General features: G+C 45.6%; 2 protein-coding genes across 5 annotated transcripts; one reads left to right on the forward strand and one right to left on the reverse strand.

Annotated features, from left to right (window-relative positions):
* Window positions 1-579: 579 nt before the first annotated feature.
* Window positions 580-6,642, forward strand: VIM1 (Zinc finger (C3HC4-type RING finger) family protein). Its single transcript, XM_048705023.2, has 9 exons — window positions 580-1,163; window positions 3,625-4,157; window positions 4,248-4,373; window positions 4,615-4,714; window positions 4,811-4,875; window positions 4,972-5,074; window positions 5,162-5,300; window positions 5,417-5,631; window positions 5,714-6,642. The coding sequence occupies exons 1-9, from the start codon at window positions 699-701 to the stop codon at window positions 6,353-6,355; spliced, it is 2,388 nt and encodes a 795-aa protein (XP_048560980.2). The 5' UTR covers window positions 580-698; the 3' UTR covers window positions 6,356-6,642.
* Window positions 6,643-9,051: 2,409 nt separating this feature from the next.
* Window positions 9,052-16,674, reverse strand: LOC125541689 (protein MEI2-like 3). Of its 4 annotated transcripts, none has more exons than XM_048705033.2 (15): window positions 16,517-16,674; window positions 14,659-14,822; window positions 14,468-14,513; window positions 13,463-13,714; window positions 12,974-13,377; window positions 12,724-12,879; window positions 12,321-12,437; window positions 12,095-12,246; window positions 11,930-12,009; window positions 11,456-11,845; window positions 10,491-11,088; window positions 10,321-10,405; window positions 10,170-10,238; window positions 9,788-9,967; window positions 9,052-9,545 (listed from the first exon to the last, which is right to left on the reverse strand). In XM_048705033.2, the coding sequence occupies exons 2-15, from the start codon at window positions 14,764-14,766 to the stop codon at window positions 9,378-9,380; spliced, it is 2,805 nt and encodes a 934-aa protein (XP_048560990.2). In that variant the 5' UTR covers window positions 14,767-14,822; window positions 16,517-16,674; the 3' UTR covers window positions 9,052-9,377. The 4 variants fall into 4 exon arrangements, with proteins under 4 accessions (XP_048560990.2, XP_048561006.2, XP_087399600.1 ...); XM_048705049.2 differs by having other exon boundaries at window positions 14,659-14,826; window positions 16,517-16,673; XM_087543474.1 differs by lacking the exon at window positions 16,517-16,674 and adding an exon at window positions 15,971-16,441.
* Between the last annotated feature and the right edge of the window lie 241 nt (window positions 16,675-16,915).

Here is a 16,915-nt window from a genome sequence, read left to right on the forward strand (position 1 = left end):
ACATTAGTTTTATTTCCTGCGATGATGGCCCTACTTTTATACATTATATTAATTTCATTTTGCCTATTCATTTTTATTTGCTTATCTTTACTATTAGATCCTAACATTAAATGAGAGTTGGGGATTACCCAGAGGATTTTGGGGAGTTTCCATGGCACCAAGATTGATGCCTGCCAGATAGATTAGCCTGTCCGGTCAGCTCACATCCCATCCGTCCATCAGATCAGATCGACCAGCAGTAAACAAAATTTTACAGCAGGGAGAGGGAGACCAAAGTCCAATCCAATCTGAAGCAAGGGCAGTCCCGTCATTTCGCCCCCCTCCACTTTCGCCTTGCCGCGCTCCCTCCCCGCCCTCCCCCCGAAACCCCAATCCCCCACCCCGCCCACGCCGTCCCACCCCGCCCCCACTGACGCCCGGGCCCAGCTCCGGCGAGCCCCACCCCTCAGCCTCTCCCGCTCACCCAGCCCGCCGTACCCGACGCCAGTGCGCCCCCACGCACCTCGCCACTGTCACGCGGGCCCCACCCCACCCATCACGCGCGGGCGGGGGGGCGGGGGCCTAGAAATAGGAGCGACGGACGGAGGAATGGAGGGCGACCGTCTCCGTCCCCGTCCCCAAATCAAATTTTCAAACTTTCCCGTCCCCCTCCCCAAAACCCTAGCGCGCCTCCCTCGCCGCCGCCGGGGAGAGGGAAGATGCCGGACCTGCCGTGCGACGGGGACGGGGTGTGCATGGTGTGCCGGGCCGCGGCGCCGCCGGAGGTCGAGCTGCTGCGGTGCGCCACCTGCGCCACGCCCTGGCACTCGCCCTGCCTCTCCAAGCCGCCCGCGCTCGCCGACGCCGCCGCCTGGGCCTGCCCCGACTGCTCCGGCGAGGACGCCTCCCCCTCAGCGGCCCCCGCCCCCGCCCCCACCGCAGCCCCCGGGGGCGCCGGCGGGGGGTCCGGCCTGCTCGCCGCCATCCGCGAGATCGAGGCGGACGCCTCCCTCACCGAGCAGGAGAAGGCCAAGCGCCGCCAGGAGCTGCTCGGCGGCAAGACCGCCGTCGCCGGCGATGACGACGAGGATGAGGAGGAGCAGGACGAGGACAACGCGCTCGAGATCGTCGGCAAGAACTTCAGCTGCGTCTTCTGCATGAAGCTCCCCGAGCGCCCCGTCACCGTGAGCAATCCCCTCCCCTCCCCTCCCCGTGTTTTACTCCTCGTCAGTTTTCGAATAAATGCCCATGATTATATCCAGTACCATCCCGCAATTATTCACTGTATAATATCCGCGGCGCGGATAGATCTCCCGGCGCTCGCTGCAAAATATGATCTTCTCGTGCGCGCTTGTTGTCATAATGGTTAAATCCCGCATCATTAGATGCGCCCTGCGGCGGCAGTAATGATCCATCATCTTCCTCTGGGTCACTGCATCCATTTCTCCCCGCATAATCATCACTCATCGTCCCCTTTATGCCGTCTCGGACGCTCTAACATCCATTGATTTCAGTTTGTTCAGATGTGCTTTTGTGGCCTTCTCTTTTTTGGTTTGATGTAGCTGTAATGTAATTTCAACATCAGTAATCTACTTTATTTTAATATATGCGTGTTCTGTGCTTGCCTATAGTCAGATAGGAGCAGAGGATCACAGCCTCCCCTGCTGTCAGATAATCCCCTGATAATTAGACGCACCCACTAGTAATGACCCATCTTTGCCTTGGTCATTGCTTCCATTGCTCACATCTGCACATATAATCCATAGCATTAGGACAGCTGTGGTCTATTTGTTGTTATCGCTATAGCATCATTTATTTTCTCATGGTATGCATGTTCAGTGCTTGTTCCTAGTTAGATAGGTGTAAAGGATAACATATTTGTCAGTTTGTGGCTAACAATCTGCAAATTTCAACAGCAAGAATGGCCTTTATCTGCAAGTATCGTTCAGCATTGCTTACATCTGCACATATGAGTCCTAAATCTAGAACAGCTGTGATCTATTTGTTGTTATTGTTACATCATCATTTATTTTCTGATGACGGCTTGCGTGTTCGGTGCTTGTCTGTAGTTAGATAGGAGTAAAGTATCACGACCTCGTCTGTTTGTAGGCTTAATCACCTGTGTACTTTTATAACAGCATGAATGGTGTTTACCTGGGAGCGTTGTTCAGCATTGCTTACATGTGCGCATATGAATCCTAGCTCTGCAACAGCCGTAGTCTTTTTGTTGTTATTACTGCAGCACCATGTGTTTTTCTGATGATGGCAGTTTGGTGCTTGTCTGTAGTCAAATACTCCCTCCGTTCTGAATTACTCGTCGCAGAAATGGATGTATCTAGATGTATTTTAGTTCTAGATACATCCATTTCTATGACGAGTAATTTGGAACGAAGGGAGTAGGAGTAAAGGATTGCATCTTTGTCTGTTGTTGGGTAATCACCTGTAAGCTTTAACAGTTGCTAAAAATTGTAGTAACCTGGCCACTTGACCCAGGGGAGCTCCTGTGGTGGTGTTTTAAATGATATCTGGATAGTCTGGTCAAGTGTAATGTCATTTGCAACTTACTGTAGATGGCCTTGCTGTCCTGCTCCTTTTGCTGGTTTGTTAAGTCTATTCACCTTTTTTTGGTTTGTCTGTGCCTTGGACTGCTAATGCACAGTCTGTTGACCAAATGATTTGATTCTCCCTGATATTTGCTAGTATCTTGTACTGCCTAGGGTATTTTGTCTGTTTTTTGTGTGGCAATGTGATTACATACATGATCTATGCTGCAGTTCAAGGGGTGAAAACATCATCATGCTATATGAATGAAGTAATGTTTGTTATACACAAATCTCCAAACTCCTTCAATGTTGATTAGCAGAGTATTAATATACAACTAAAGTGAATGTTACCTGGCATTGGCTACTCTTTGGTTTCTTTTGAGAGTTTGCTGAAAGCATGGTTTCATGTTTCCTTTCATCATGAATGCTACTTTAAATTGAGTCAGGTTTAGCTACATATCTTTTAGCCAGCTGGCATACTGTGTTGGGGTAAGTCCTTGAACCCAGATGGCTGGGTTTACAACCATGTGTTCCTTGCCATTGCACCCCTGGAGTCCTGAATATTTATTTGAGTTCATGGTTTACCACCTGCCTATGCATGTTCCTCCCAATTTGTGATTCCAGTCAATATGTTTGACCAACAGGCTTCATCATAGTTATTGGCTAGCTCTTGATCTGTACTACCTACTTTGGTTGGTTGGACCAGGGCATGTGAAGCACCCTTTGCCCTTTTGGTTTGTAATCTTAGATTGCTGATACCCTCTGCTGGCATAAAAGGTTGCTTGCCATAGCCTCTCTTTGACATGCTTCTGGACACATGCATAGCCTTTTAACTGTCACTATATTTGAAAGGAGGCTGTTACTTGTCATGTCCGCACACTTTTTAAGCTGAAAACTATGATTACTTCTGTTTATAATCTGTCAGTAACGATTTCTACTTGTGTTTTTATTTGATGTTATGTTTGATTATGATTTCATATTTAAGCTTTCCTTGTATGTTCTTTTTCTGTTCTAAATACTTTACTCAGGATAACAATACTCCTGCCTACTATATATTTGGTGCTATCTCTGATCACTACATTCTACTTTTGAATCTTTGTAGACACCGTGTGGCCACAACTTCTGTTTGAAATGCTTTGAGAAGTGGGTTAACAGTGGAAAAAGGACCTGTGGAAAATGCCGGGGACCAATCCCATCCAAAATGGCTTCGCAGCCAAGGATTAATGCAGCGTTGGTTGCGGTTATCCGTATGGCTAGGACTGCAAAGAATGCTAGTGCAGGTGGCTCTGGAAATCCTGTTCATTACATAAGAAATGAGGCTAGACCCGACAAGGCTTTCACAACTGACAGAGCAAAGAAGGCTGGGAAAGCTAATGCTTCAAGTGGCCAGATCTTTGTGACCATTGCACCTGATCATTTTGGCCCCATTCCAGCAGAAAACGACCCCAAAAGGCGTCTTGGTGTGTTAGTCGGGGAAACCTGGGAAGACCGCCTTGAGTGCAGGCAGTGGGGTGCTCATTTCCCTCATGTTGCTGGTATTGCTGGCCAGTCAGAACATGGTGCCCAGTCAGTGGCGCTGTCAGGTGGTTACATAGATGATGAGGACCATGGGGAGTGGTTCCTGTATACTGGAAGGTTAGCTAGTTTACTCACTTGCTATCATTTTACTTCTGTGTCTGATCCTACATGTGAGCACTTATTTCTGTGAATAATTTGTACTGACAGTGGTGGAAGAGACCTAAGTGGGAACAAGCGAACAAACAAGGAGCAATCTTCTGATCAGAAATTTGACAAGATGAATGCTGCTCTGCGTCTTAGTTGCAAGAAGGGTTACCCTGTCAGGGTTGTGCGGTATGTTTTTCTTGCCATAATTATTTCCTCAAATATATCAGCGTTTGATAAGTCAGTAGTTGATATCACAGTTACACTCTAGCCTGACAGTGTTAATACTGTTAATTATTCCCTTACCTTGAATAGTTTTATGTTGTTACATGTGCTGCATATATGGAGACCATCCACTGTTCTGCTTAAATTTGTTATTTATTATTTATATCATCATCTTATTTATATTTGACTACACTATCTTAAAAAGGTCCCACAAAGAGAAGCGTTCTTCATATGCTCCTGAAACTGGTGTGCGTTATGATGGAGTCTACAGGATTGAGAAATGCTGGAGGAAGATTGGTGTTCAGGTAATTTTACACCCTGTGCAGAGGTTCAACATTGCTTTTCTCTATTTTGTGCCACTGAATGGAATATAATGTATATTCTTTTGATTTCTGTCTCAGGGTACATACAAGGTCTGCAGGTACCTCTTTGTACGATGCGACAATGAACCAGCTCCATGGACCAGGTTTGACAAAGCTATTACATTTTGTTTTGGCAATATGCTTTTGTCTTGAAAAGAAGTGGCATTACGTACACTGATGTTGTGGTATCTGGGTTTTAGTGATCTTCATGGTGACCGGCCAAGGCCACTGCCCAGGATTAAGGAGCTGCAAGGTGCTACTGACATCACTGAACGGGCAGGATCCCCCTCCTGGGACTATGTTGTATGTCCATGCGATTTTCTTCTTCTGATGTTTTCACTTACAGGCATACATCATCACCACTGATCGATCTTTATCTGTTTGTCATAGGAAAATGAAGGCTGGAAGTGGGTGAAGCCTCCACCAATCAGCAAGAAGCCCGCCCAGTCAGGCGATCCTGAAACTGACAAGCAATTCAGGAAATACCAGAAGCGTGCTCATATGTCTATGAATGAGAGGCTGTTGAAGGGTTAGTTTTTATGCTGTGTGTTTTGATTGCTATGCTCTGTTTGGCTTAAATAGCTGAAATCTATTCCAAGCATTCATTCTCCTAATGCGTGCTTGTGTTTGTTTGGTCATGTGCAGAGTTTGGCTGCTCCATTTGCAAGAATTTGATGAAGGAACCACTTACTACTCCCTGTGGTCATAACTTCTGCAAAGCTTGTTTGACCGCTGCATTTGGTGACGAGGGTTCTATGAGGGAAAGAAGCAGGGGCGGGCGCACTCTGCGGGCACAGAAGATTGTGAAGAACTGCCCCTCCTGCCCAACTGATATTTGCGACTTCCTGGAGAACCCACAGGCATGTAATTGAAACACAAGTCTGTTGAAGCATGTTTTAAAGTATGTTTACTGATGGACGCCTTCTGTTATTTGTGTTGCAGATTAACATAGAGATGAAGGATCTGATTGACAATCTGCTTGCCAAGGCTGCCAAGGAGAAGCCAGACGCGGAGGGATCTGCTGAGGAAAATGATGATGAGGAGGATGCTCTGGAGAAGGAAGAGGAGGATGACAGCAGCCTGAACGAGGAAGAGAATGATGATGGTGCTGAGAACAAGGCTGGAGAAGAGGATGCTGTCGTCACAATCGTGGTTGAGGCCAAGGATGAGCTGAAGAAGCCTCTGAAGCGCAAGGGAGCTGAGGAGGAGGCCAAAGATGAGAAGAAGATCAAGACCACTGCTGCTGCTCCTGATGTGGAAAATGCAGCTGAAGAAGACGCCGAGATGGTTGAAAAGGAGGAAGAAGAAGGTTCCCAGAAGGCTCAGAAGAAGCGCAAGGGGCGTGCTGGGACTGCAGCTACCGCAGCTGGCGGCGGTAAGAGGAAGAGGGCCAGCCCTGCTGCTGCTGAAGAGAAGGCCGCCGCAGCTGGTGGCGGTAAGAGGAAGAAGGCAAGCCCTGCTGCAGCTGAAGAGACCCCTGCTGCTGCAAGCACCCCTCGCCGGGCGACCAGGAGTGGCGGTGTGGTGGTGGCTGGTGGGAGCCCTGCTTCCAGGACCAGGAGCAACACCAAGGCCGACAACTGAAGGTCGCCGGGGCGGCGGTGGAGGAGGAGCGGCACCGAGGCTGATGCCCACCATTGAAGAAGAAGCTCCGTTTTTTGGCTGGTCGCGTATTATATATATAGTTTATATTTATCCGGAAGACTGTTTTATCCGTTGTGTCTTGTCCCGAGACTTGGTTGCTGCTGCTGGCAGTTATTTTGGGTCGGATCCTTGTAGTTAAGTTAATACCGTACCGTACCCCCTCCTGCTATATGGATCCTGGATATTATCTATCAGGTTATGGTTATGATGATGATGCTTGAACTATATTTACTGGTGTGATTGTTTGTTTCTTGCTGCTGCATCTGGTTAGATGTATAGTTAGTTGCATTTAGTTTTTGTTCAGAAACCAAACCTTGTTAATTTGGACCAGGTTTCTTTTATAGGGGATAAAATCAATGGTATATTTCTCTATATAAACTTGGTCATATTTGCAAAGTTTGGCTTGGGATTGCGTGGTTCTGAGTACAGTAGTTTTACAAAGCTCCAAAAACCAAAACTTCGAAAATACCTTCCATCTGGTTTCACGGTTCTGAGTACAGTTTTTTTGTAGAAGTAGGTATCGTGGCAAAGTGAATCAAAGTTAAGCCAAGGAATTAGGACCTATTTGTTTGGCCTTTTGCTTCTGATTTTGTAGCCTTCTCATTTTGGTCAAAATGTCATAAAGCTCTTAAATAGGTGCTTTTGGAGCTTTTATGCCGTTTGATGAAGGAGATGTGCCTGTTTGCGAGTTATCTCTCCTAAACAATTGTCTCTTGTCTTTTTTTTTCTAATGAGTGAAATAACCCCATTGCAAATTTGTAGGACTCCAAAGTATATTCATTGAAGAACATTTTTTTTTGACAAAAGGATTGATTTTATTGGCTCAAAATAAAGCATTGAAATGATACGCATAGGTAAACACACACCTGGTTTCAACATAGTAAGGATGCACACAAACATCAATACACAGACAAAAACAAGCCGACCAATGACAGAGTCATGGAAGAGCATCTTCAATGACAGGCGCTTGAAGAAAAACAGAGTGCTGTGGATGCTAATAACAGGCGCTTAACCACCTGCTGGGTACAAATCATTTTATCTCCTCAGTGGAGAAAAAAGGCACACGCTCAGAACTTGTTTTGCCATCGACATTGTGGGTGACGCATGGATTCGCAAGGCTAACTACAAATCTAACAGGAAATTGATCCTGACGTCTATGCGAAAGGAAGGAGAAAAACAACAAAGCGATCAGATCTGTTATCGACAAATTACAACAAACCCTATTCACACTGGTCATCTCATAACACCAAGCGGATGACAAGGTTCTTAAACAACAACACATTCAGAAAAGGAGTGACACTCAAGCACAAACTGTCACCGGATCTAACCACCCAAGGCTAGATTCTAGGTTTTCACCATGAAAAACCATCCCGAGCAAATCCAAGCAATGGCATCAATACAACGATGTAAAAACAGTCACTGCCAGGTATACCAATTTATGACAGACCTATGCTTTCACCCCGGAGTTCGAGACCAGGCACTCGAGGAGCACCACTATCGAAGTCACTTAAGTGTTGTCATCACCATTTTTCCGTGATCCTAGCAGCTACTCCCTCCGTTCCAAATTACTCGTCATGGTTTTAGTTGAATTAAAACCACGACGAGTAATTTGGAACATAGGGAGTATATGTGATGTGTGACTGCCTGTAAGAACCCAAGACTGAGACTCTATTAGTTTGTGTTATGTTCATGCTTGCATGCTATATAATGTGTGTTTTATTTTGTTTTGCATCATGCATCATAATCATCAGTGCTTTGGTTTGTGGCATATTTAATGTTGTTGTGATCTTGCGTGAAACTTCTTCTCCTCATCTTCATCTTTCAGTTGCCTCTTGCTCTTGCCACCAAACCAACACCCAAGTTTCAAATCCAATCTCAAAGTTTTTCCTTTCCTTTCTTTTATCCAATAATTCAAGTGACATTTTTACTGGTCCAAATAAATGTTCACTATATTCCTAAAATACCTAGATCATGCCTACACTCACTCCTCATATTTTCAGCTCATTCGGGCATGTTTATGTTGGATTCTAAATTTATTCAAGCTCGAACTATATTCAAATTTGTTTGAATTTAGAGTCTTTAAAAATTCCTAAACTAATCTTTATTAATTCAGGCATATTTCCAGATTTCTATAAATGTGGTTTCCCCTCCTAATTCCCCTCCTACCTCTTCTGTGCGTTTCTGCAAGTTTTTTTTTTACTTTCATACATGGGTTTTCTATAGTCTTGGCAAGCTTTCAAAAATTTGCGTACGTATATGATATGTGATGCACTTTCGCCAAAGAGACAATATTAACAACTTTCAAATCCGATGTACTACAATTTTCAAAAAGATGTACATTGCCTATACAACTCGCCCAAAATATACAAGGCCAACTTCGGTGGCTTTGCACACATCTTGTGGGGAACGTTTATTAACCAGAACTACTCCCTCCATTCCAAAATATTTGAAGTTTTAGGTTTGTCTTAACTCAAGCATCTTCTTCACTTGAAGATGTTTGAATTGGTACAAATATAGAACTTCAAATGTTTTGGGGCAGCTAGGGTTGCAACAGTGTTCATGTTACGCCATCACAATGTCATGATCAGTAGAAGCATTTAGACACTCACACAGAGCAAAATAGCAAGATCAGAAGATAATCCGAGCAAAATTAACCGAGTTTAAATTAAAAACATTCAAGTCAAATTAGCATTCAACACCCCTCCAACTCAACTGTACAAGTTTCCAACCCTCAGAACACACACCCAAAACACACATCACCTCTTGCGCATTTCGCCATCCCTCCTTGCACCCGTCCGAACTCTAGTTCGTCGGCGGGGCAAACACGAGGGCGCCCTTGCGCAACTTACTTACGGCGAATCGCCAGCAGACCGTTCGAACTCGCTACATACCCCAGCCTTGCCGGGGAGAAAAATAAATAGCAAAACTGGGGATAATTTATTGCAGCTTCTTCGTCCTCCAGTTAGTGAGCGAAGATCGAGTCATCGCCCTCGGCCGCGTTAGCCCTGCGGCTAGAGTTCTCCTGGTTAGGCGAGGTCGACAGGCTCGCGTCTCCTCTGGTGTCCGCACTGTGGAGCGGCCTGTTCCTCCCGGACCTAGGCCGGATGTTGTTCCCCACAGGGAAAGGTTCCTGGCCAAAAAAAAAAGCATGAATAAACCTCCATGTCAACCACTTTGCATCATCGGATGATATTGTTAGCATGGCACATATGCAAGTGTTTAACTGACTTCTGTGATGTATCACACACATAAACAGATCTATGAAATTGGACAGACTCGATGAGTTTGCGACTCGAAAACCAGTATGGTCTCTACTAGCTAATCCAACCTGGTCTACAGAAGTGAAACCGAGAGTTTGATATAAACTCGTACCTGCTCCCCTGCGTTCGGGCCATCCTTGTGGAAGAGTATAGGGCGGCACCATTTGTCTTCATTCATCAGGCTAGAATTCCGAAAATGAGAAACCAATTCATTCCTGCCCTGGATTCTAGCATATGCGAGTGTTGCCACCTTCTCGCTATTGAATTTTTCCCATCTCTTGCCATTAAATGTCTGCAGAAAATTGTGCCTCCAGTTAGTTGCCAAGCGAAATTAACAAATGCATACCAAGCAAAACACAATGTAATATTTTAAGAATCTTGTTAAAATCTACAAGATGTCAAGTTTTTCTCTTCAAATGTATACTGAATTGGTAAACAGGATATAGCTCTTACAAGTTGCTATCAGCTAGTAAGGTCAGGGTGTACATATATACCTTGTAAAAGGGAATTATGTGCTGCGGATCGGTCATGTTGATGAAAGCATAGCCCACGTTGCATTTGTTCTGAGGAAAGCATAGATTGCAGCGTCAGTACCTAGAAATTCTGCTGCAAGTTCCAACCTTCACACTAGGACAAAGAACTTACCTTGAAGTCAATCGGAAGGTAGACGAAATCATAGGTTCCACGGTGATTCTCATCAATGACGCCCAGAAGCAGTTTACAGTTGTACCTGTTGAGCACATCAAGTGTGAGTCCACAGAAGAAGGGCACCTCATTAATGTGAAAGAAGAAGCCTGAAAGCAGTGCAAACGTACTTGTTAGGAATGTTTTTGATCATCAGCGTGGTGCGTGGGTCTTCACCCTTTGCTATGCGTTCGATGTCAAGCTCAAATAGCCTTTTGTTTTCTGGCTGGACAGCGTTTCCATCATGTCTGCGGTTCCTCATCCGATCATTTGTAGCATCATAGGAAGCGGAAACCTGAACCATAGGGTTCCTTCGGTTCATTGCATTGCACATTTGTTGCAGCGACGGGAATCCAGTGCCAACTGGAGAGAACATGGTCTCCCTGTAACTTCCCCTGGCAGGTGCGAAGACAGGGACATCTGATGGATACATTTGAGGGCTACCAGGAAACCCTACACTCCCGAGAGACCCTGGATGAACAGAGCGCGCGTTTCTGAAACTGCCTCCATTGTTTGGAGCTGAACCCATGTGGTGTTGATCCATAGGATAAGCACCATTATTCAGTGTGTGAGGCGGCACAACACCAGGATAACCATGCATGTGCCCTGGGTGCTGCACATTCGACCACAGCATTGGAGAGGAGGGACTTTGAGGAAAAGCATTTGAGTTATTCCAACTGTAGTGGTGTCCATTGAGGGGGAAACTTCCAACTCCGGCAGGACCAAATGCTGCAGAAGGAATTGTTTTATGTTGATAAAGTTTCAAAAAGAAAGGAACAATCTCCATGAAGTATATAACATTTGCTACATGCTTCAACATATTTCTATCATGGTACTGAGCATTCCAACAGTACTGATGTGTTAACTGAAATTGTCCTAGTTGTCAGAGATAGTTGTATTGTAGGACTCTCCTATTTATTTCTTTTTTGTACATGCACATATATTGGTCTATAAGTCTATGGAATAGATCTAGTTATTATTCCTTACACTAGTAACAAAATTATAGCAAGCAGCGATTTTACAAATCCATGCTGAACAGGTAAAAATAAAGGCTTACAGGAGACAATGAAAAACAGTCCAAGCCGAGGAGTTTTACCTTCATTATTTTGATCAAAGGAATGACCATGAAGGCTACCAGAACCCACTTTCTGGAGATGACTGTAATCCACTCCATCTACTCTGAAGCCAGCACTCCTGCCACTTGATGTCATGGACTTGGAGATATTACAAATACCGTTTTGACTCTCCGGCAGCGAGTGTGGGTGGAACATCTGCATTCCATGCCCAAAGTTTCCTTGACCAAGCGATCCGCCAAGTTCACTAATAGCAGCTTGATTGTTGTACTGGCGTGTAGGTTCAATTCTGATAGGCGACGACAGCTTCTGAGGGCCACTTGAAGCGATGCCATGGGGTGATCTATCCAATTGCGGACTAACTGGAGAAAATATATTATGTAGAGTGCTGTTCTCATGACTTTTTGGGCCTCCTGTTTGACACGTCCAAGGTTGCAAAATGTTTTAGACAAAATGAAATGTAGAATCTGATGAACACGTTCAGTCATATATCATACCAATGATCCCAGGTGGAGAGTTTCTTGGCTGGCGAGGGGAACCATCAAGCTTCCACTCTCTCGGATACTGTTGCCTCAAGCTGTTAGGAATAGAGACAGAAAATTAGATCCCCACACTATATCAATCCCGTATGAATAAAGGCAGCAGTATACAGCACAAATTACCCAAAAATTGTCCCTCCAGGATTGCTAACTTCAGCCTTGATTTTTGGGCCTGAGATAGCACCCTTACTAAGGTCATACAGTGCTGCTTCTGCTGCTCTGACATCGTAGAACTCTACGAGTTTCTTATTGCAGCTTGTAGAAGCCCTGCAAATCTATAACCAACAAAAAGGGTCATTACAGGTTGGGGTTCCTAATTTTACAAAGCAAAGTTTGAAAGTACCATTACCTCCTTCACATCACCATAAACAGTAAGTGCTTGTAGAAGATCATCATTGGAAACAGAAGGATCGATGTTAGACACCACCAAAATTCCCTTGCTGATATCCTTATCTGAAGCAGTTCCCTACAGAAGTAGCAGATCATAACAGCATCAAAACATTTGTATAGATGTCCAGTGCAATGCTCATGTAACCTTCAGTACAAGGCATGACATTAAATATATTCTTGCATCCTAGCAGGCTAATTTTTACAGATTAAATGAGGGACACACACGGACATTCCACATGATTTTGAGGCAAGTTTGTTTGAGAAAACAGCATTGCATAACCAGCATGTAAAATCAAAAGGCGGAAATTGATATTAGAGAACACGTGATATGTCTACTAGAAAATAACTGATAGTATGTTTACCTTAGGAATGCAAAATTGTACATCAAGCTTCACCAGCCCCAGAGGCTTGCCATGGAGTGCTCTCATTGCGTTTTGGGCAGCTCGTATGTCATAGTAAGACACTGTTACATACCCATGCTCCTTGCAGGTGTAAAGCTTATGTACGTCCCCATATTGCTGTAGTGAAGATATAACATGAGTTCAAAAGGGTAGCGCTTAACAAAGTAAACGAACTTTCAAGAAGTATAATAAGGAAAAAAGAGTTGAAAACCTGAAATAGAACTCTTAGATCAGAATCAAGAATGTTGGTGTTAATGTTTGTGACAAAAAGAGTTCTGGAAGGACATTTGTTGATGTGGTGCTCCCCAGGAAAATGGCACTTTGAGGATCCTTCCAGATTTCTTGCACCTTTAATGGAAATGGAATCATCATTCTCAAGCTCCAACCCTCCGCCAGTGCCAAATATATCTTCATCGGCGTCATCCTGGTTGATAGACAGGCCAGAGAGTTCAAAGCCATCGATAACGCCCGATATCAAATCATCATCGGTTGGTAGAAGATCTCCAATAGTTTGAGCTTCAACTTCCTTCATGGACCCTAGAGCTTCATCTCCCTCGCAGATGAAGCTAAGTGTATCAGCAGACTGGCCACAAACACCAGCGGCCATTATTCTCGCTGCAAGAACGTAAGCCAAAATGATCATCAGGGTAAAGAAGAAACGGTGCAAAAAGAAGTAATAGCTGAGAGCAAAGAAACTCACAGTTGCCACTGGCTGTTTCAGCAATACCCGCCTCTCTAGCAGACAAGCCAAATCTAGATCCAGGGGTCGTGAGCATATCACCCCAGGATACCGACGGCGAACTTGAAGCATTTCCTTGCCCCATCGCTTTACTGATGCGAAGGGCATCTAGGCCCTTGAAGACTTGGCCTCCTGTCTGTTCCAGACCGCCTTCAGGATTCGCCCCCATCGGATGGATCTTCTCAAGTGGAGAAGCAAAAGCTGGCTTGCTCCCTGCCATTAATGGAAACTGTCAGTTCATGAAGGGCCATCCAATCTATCACCGTACTGCAAAGCTTGGAAAGCATGTGTTAAATGACAAGTTGATCATGGCATTTAATTGCTAACCGTGTTTAGTTAACCTCCCAACTAATTCCTACCAAACTGTCTTCAGCCAACATCCCATAACCATTCCCAGTGTAAGAAAACGCCCCCACTCATTCCCTGCCGAATTGCACCGCACCACTGATATCTGTACCTACCAAATCGAAATGCTACTAAAATCGGATGCCTATATTATTAGGTAACATATAACTGATCCAGGTGGGATTTCCTTGGCAAAGGAAAAAAGAACTGAACCGAATCGATGCAACAGCCTAATTTCTGGTTTCAGCCAGTTGGTTGGATCAGCTACAAAGAACTGGCTGGAAATGACCGGAATAAATGCCAGCCAGAAAATCTCCCCGAAAAACATGAAACACAGGTTTCAAACTGCCCCCCAAGGTACGAGCTGGATAAGGCAGGCAAGTTAGGTATGCATCCCTATCTTTTTCCAGTGGAATTTTATTGGAGCATCAATAATTCCAGCACTGTACCAACTACCAACACCGAGCAAGCACGAAGGAGAACCAGGACATTTTATTTAGGCCGCGGCATGAATTGAGAAGAGGACACCCAACTGAACACCTCCAACCATGCAAGAAGCAACAGCCACAAAACAATGATCACGGAATTTTAAAAAAGAAAGCATGGTGCACACACACGCACCTCTCTGATCAACCATTGACTCCGATTTCCAGAATCCAACCTGCCTCTGCATTATCAAAGCATATATATATATTTGTAAGAAAACGAATCATGTGGGGCGCAACCGCTACTACTATTCCGCATTATTTGCCAACAGAAACCAAACCAAGGCTCTATCTCTATCTCTTTTTATCTTCTTCTTTCTTGCTAACCTCTGTGGGGACAAGATCTTCGGAGAAGAACGACGACGAGGAGTCTGGCGGTGGGCCGCCGAACGAGGACAGGTGTCCCCTGTCAATCACTCCGGAAGCTATCACCATGGTGTCACCTTCTTTCTTCTTTCCTTGTCTCTTCACCTCCTCAGCCCCTCAACTGCCTGCCTGGCCAGGAATCAATTAGTGGACAACAAGGCGAACGAAAGATACAAGCAGAGAATGCTGTACAGATAGATAGAAGCAACTGCCTTGCTGTTCCGGGACGTCGCTGCCCGGAACAGAAAAGCCCTACTGCCCCAGCAACCGCACGCATGCATGCATGCCGCCTAAATTTGATGAGATGGGCAAACACAATGCACTAACAATGATAAAAAGAAAATCCGATTAAAATTCACTGTTAGTCTCATCTCATCACCCTAATTTAAGGTGAAAAAACTCCTGATTTTAAGGGTGAACAGAATGCTAATTTTAGATGCCGTGTGACCTAGAATTTTTGCAACAGAAAAACAGACGGAAGATTCTAATCTCACAGATGGAAAGGGTGTCGAGGCAAAAGGGAGAGAGACGGAGGAAGGGAGGGGTGGAACCCAACCGCCCCCCTCAAGAAATGGAAACCTACTGCCGTTTCTGGACGGAATCCGGGGAGAAAAAGGTGGGAATGGCGCGGTGGGGAAGAAGAAGGAGACGACGACCAAAAAGGTCAGCAGGGGAGGCGGTGGCCGGAAAAATCTAAAGCTGTTCCTTGCGGAACAATAATAATAATACTACTAGTATAAAATAGAAAAGCTGGGTACTTTCTAGGGCTTTCAGGGGGTAGAAACAAGATAAGGACGCCATTTGTTTTTATTTATTATCTCCCTAATAATCAATCAATCAATCCATCTTCTTGTTCGAACTGACGGACCTATTTTATTACTCAACCAGTAGTACAACGGCAGCAGCAGCAAGAGTAAATTATTGGGAAGTATCCTGGGATTAAGTAAGCGGTGTTGCGCGAGTCCATGAGTAGTACAACTGTAAATCGGACAAAAAGATCCCCAAATTGTAGAACGGAATACTAGCCCATATCTACGCCCATGGTCAGAGCCGGAGGGTAAAATATTGGCGGAAACCGCAGATCGAAGTGGTTAAGGGGGAGAGAAAACCAAGAAGGAAGTGCGACCAAGAAGACGAACAAATCGAAACCCATTAGCTCGCCCCAGAGTGAAATTGGAAGAGGGGGGATGGAGCGGAGCCACATTTGGAAGGAAATCGAAGCGAAAGCGACGGATTGGGGAGGGGGAGGGGGAGAAAGAAATCGACTCACCACCAAGAAGAAGAAGAAGAAGAAGAAGCAGGGGAAGCCGGAAGTAGAGCAGGATTGATGGATGGGATTGTTGGAGTGCTAATGCGGGAGCAGGAGCAGCTTAATTTGTAGCAGTACTGGGGGGATGCTGGGCCATGAACCGGCTTGAAATAGGGGGAGATGGGGAGTAAGCGGCAGGGGAGGCGGGATAAGCAGAGCAGCCGTGCCGGTTGCTTCTCCCCCCGCGGAAGGCAACCTTGGCAACCAGGCAGCGTATGGAGGAGGAAGAAGGGGAGGGGGGGAAGCATAAGCTGCGCAGCAAGGCAAAGCCAGCGCCGCTGCTTCCGCCTACGCGATTCCAAACTCCCCACACAAAACAAACAAACAGAGAAAGAGAGAAAGAAATCCACATCCCGCACACCATCCTCCTTCCCCCGCACTGCAAGCAACCCGCCGCCCCACGCAAGCAAGCAGGAAACAAACTGCTGCTTATCTTAATCGATAATCTCGGCTTAAAGAGACGGATCACGCGCGAATCGGGGTCCGGGGAGGAGTGCGTGCGGCGCTCACCTACGCCACCGATCCGTCCTCGCTCCCCGCCATGCGCCGCCCGCCGGAGTCGGGGAGGAAGACGCTCTCTTTTCGCTCTCTCTCTACACTGTCTCTCTCCTCTGCTTTCTGTTCCTCGGGTGTCTTTATTGGAGAGAGAAGAGATTGATTGCGCGCTCCCCTCCCCCGAAAAGGGCACGCAAACATACAAAAGACCGCAACTTTGGGGCGGACGGCTGCGGGTGCGCGTAGCGGTTTCAGTTTCGTCTCAACAAACCCATTTCTTTATTTTATTTTGGCCATTAAATGAACAAAGCCTCCCCTGTGGATATATCCTTGGTACTTGTGGGGGGTACCAGCCGATGTTTATGTCCAACTCAAGGGGGCACACAATAATTGCGAAATGACTTGGCAAAAATA

The sequence above is a fragment of the Triticum urartu genome, chromosome 1A (genome assembly GCF_056163025.1).
Source record: "Triticum urartu cultivar PI428250 chromosome 1A, HENAU_Tu73, whole genome shotgun sequence".
NCBI lineage: Eukaryota > Viridiplantae > Streptophyta > Magnoliopsida > Poales > Poaceae > Triticum > Triticum urartu.

Excerpts from the sequence above, each read along its gene's own strand:
- VIM1 (XM_048705023.2), top strand. The coding sequence starts at position 699 with ATGCCGGACCTGCCGTGCGACGGGGACGGGGTGTGCATGGTGTGCCGG. Across the intron at positions 4,158-4,247 it reads TGGTTCCTGTATACTGGAAG|TGGTGGAAGAGACCTAAGTG; the intron begins GTTAGCTAGTTT and ends TTGTACTGACAG. Across the intron at positions 4,374-4,614 it reads TACCCTGTCAGGGTTGTGCG|GTCCCACAAAGAGAAGCGTT; the intron begins GTATGTTTTTCT and ends TATCTTAAAAAG.
- LOC125541689 (XM_048705033.2), bottom strand. The coding sequence starts at position 14,766 with ATGGTGATAGCTTCCGGAGTGATTGACAGGGGACACCTGTCCTCGTTC. Across the intron at positions 13,715-14,467 it reads GTCAATGGTTGATCAGAGAG|GGAGCAAGCCAGCTTTTGCT; the intron begins GTGCGTGTGTGT and ends CATTAATGGCAG. Across the intron at positions 12,010-12,094 it reads CCTGGAGGGACAATTTTTGG|CTTGAGGCAACAGTATCCGA; the intron begins GTAATTTGTGCT and ends TATTCCTAACAG.